The sequence below is a fragment of the Halyomorpha halys genome, unplaced genomic scaffold (genome assembly GCF_000696795.3).
Source record: "Halyomorpha halys isolate HHAL.00 unplaced genomic scaffold, Hhal_1.1 Scaffold408.1, whole genome shotgun sequence".
Classification (NCBI taxonomy): Eukaryota; Metazoa; Arthropoda; class Insecta; order Hemiptera; family Pentatomidae; genus Halyomorpha; species Halyomorpha halys.
The window spans coordinates 17,257-19,392 of record NW_027113749.1 but is presented as its reverse complement, the minus strand read 5'-3'; the positions used below and the strand labels follow the sequence as shown (position 1 = coordinate 19,392).

At 25.7% G+C, this 2,136-nt stretch overlaps 1 protein-coding gene across 1 annotated transcript in view; it reads right to left on the bottom strand.

The window, feature by feature from the left end:
- Window positions 1-1,491, bottom strand: part of LOC106682336 (cuticle protein CP14.6-like) — a 5,310-nt gene extending 3,819 nt beyond the window's left edge. The window contains exon 1 of the mRNA XM_024360972.2: window positions 1,460-1,491. Within this exon, the coding sequence (XP_024216740.2) occupies window positions 1,460-1,468 (9 nt within the window). The 5' untranslated portion in view covers window positions 1,469-1,491. The remainder of the gene's footprint in view (window positions 1-1,459) is intronic.
- Window positions 1,492-2,136: the final 645 nt, after the last annotated feature.

Below are 2,136 nucleotides of genomic sequence, written 5' to 3'. Positions count from 1 at the left end.
CACTTAAATAAATAAAAAAAAAAAAAAAAAAGCAATTTATATTTGTTTTTTAGATGACAAATTTTAATTTATTTAATTCGCATACAAAATATGACAAAGTATCAATTTATTACTATTATAAATACATAAATAATAATGTAAAGAAAATATGATTCAAAATAATTATTAATATAAATAAGTATTTCAAAATACACAAGAATATTAATTAAATTTATTTTTAATACTGAAGACCTTATTATATTTTACGTAAGCGTTACAAAAGGCAAACGGTAGGTTTGTGATTTTTAACCTTTATACGGACCAGGGTAGAAACATCAGGGTAAGTAAAAATGAAGAGGGTTTCATAAAATTTTCTTTAAAATAAAACTCAGTTCATATGAGGTTGAAATGACATATATATTCGGATTTTGAATTAAATCTATATTCAGTTTTTATTTTGTATACACCTCCTTTTATATTAACACGTATATTATGTTTGAGGTACAAATGTACACGCAATGTGGTGGTTAATGGCTCACTAATATAGATTTCACTGGAACAATCCTTGATATAACTTATTTCCTCCAGCACGCAAACCCATTTCTCAAGGTCAGATATAAGATGATACGAGAAATGGATATAATTTCATTCATTTCTTTTTTTATTTCAATTTAAAAAACAAGCGTAAAATATAGATTCGGTTGTGAAGATCTTTAAATTATTCTATACTACTCAACTCAACTTACTGTAATATAAATGTATAACATCGTTTCTCTATTATAAAAAATTATTAACAATTCATACCAAAAAAGTGGATTTTTAAAAATAATTAAATTTTTATTGCAAATAATTTTCATTTCAACATTTTTAATTAAATTATTAGTGTATTTTTTGTTATGAGAATGTTGATAAATAAGAAACAAAAAAATTAAATCCTCTAAAATAAACTCTAGGAGGCATTGACAAGTTCAGAACCCCCTCAAAAAATATTATCTTTATTTTTTTTAATGTTCCTGATTTCATTCATTTTTCCTTATTTTTGTACTACCAGCAACGAGGAACTCAAATGTTTATTTATATCGACAAGATTAATTGAAAATTGAGGAATTAACTAACTCTTAATATAATTTGGGGGTTTAATGTACGCTTGATATTAAGTAAAAGGCTATATATTCTGTAAAATCATGTTAGGTGGGAGAATTCGTGTTTCTTCACTAATTCATTTTCATGGGTGTAAATACTCTTTTTTAATACCAAAATAAATAAAATTTTAGTAACCAATTCCAAAGAAGAAAGTCGTCTTATTATTGTTAGGCATTATTGCGTTACGCTTATAAATTTAAGTTGAAAATTTTATGATTTCTATAGAAATCATTAATGTTAAATTCAAATTTTCAGAACAAGAATACTTGATTTAAGGTTCATAAGAAGTAAACGATTCACAATACAATTTTCGTAAAAATTCTTTGGTACCACTTACAAGTCCCATCGTTACAATCTACGGACATGAAGGTTACACTGTAGGGTCCAGTGGTAAACACATGCCACCTATATAAGTGATTACCCCTCCACAATCTCCCTCCTCGGTCCAAAATAGCCTTAGGTGATAATTAAAATTAAAATTACTATTACACATCAATATTTTTTTTCTCTCTACCCTTACTCTTGAAAGGCTAGAAAACGAATGCATAGACAATATCAATATATGCTTGATATCGGTGGTCTATCCAGACGTTTAACAGGAGTACGTAGGTTTAACATATTTTGGTTGATTTCAACACATAGAAGAGCATGCATATTCAGTAAGAAAATAGACATGGTGAAACAAAATATTTTAAAAAATGATAATTAAACATATAATTGTCGATGAAATAAAAGTAATATAATTTAAAAAAATTAAAATTAATCTAATAGAGGGAAAAAATGAGAGACTATCAGTATTTTTCTTTTTCAGGAATTGTTTAGTGGTTTATTTTAATTTCTCATGTAAAATAACCCTTTCGTTGATTCGAACGGTCATCTACAAAAATAATTAAAAAATGATTGTTACATTTAAAATTTTTAAAAATGGCCTAATTTTTTTTAGTTTTTTAAAAAAAATATAATTATTAATTAGTATTGATATGTACTAGTAGCAGATTTACTTGGGATGCCAGG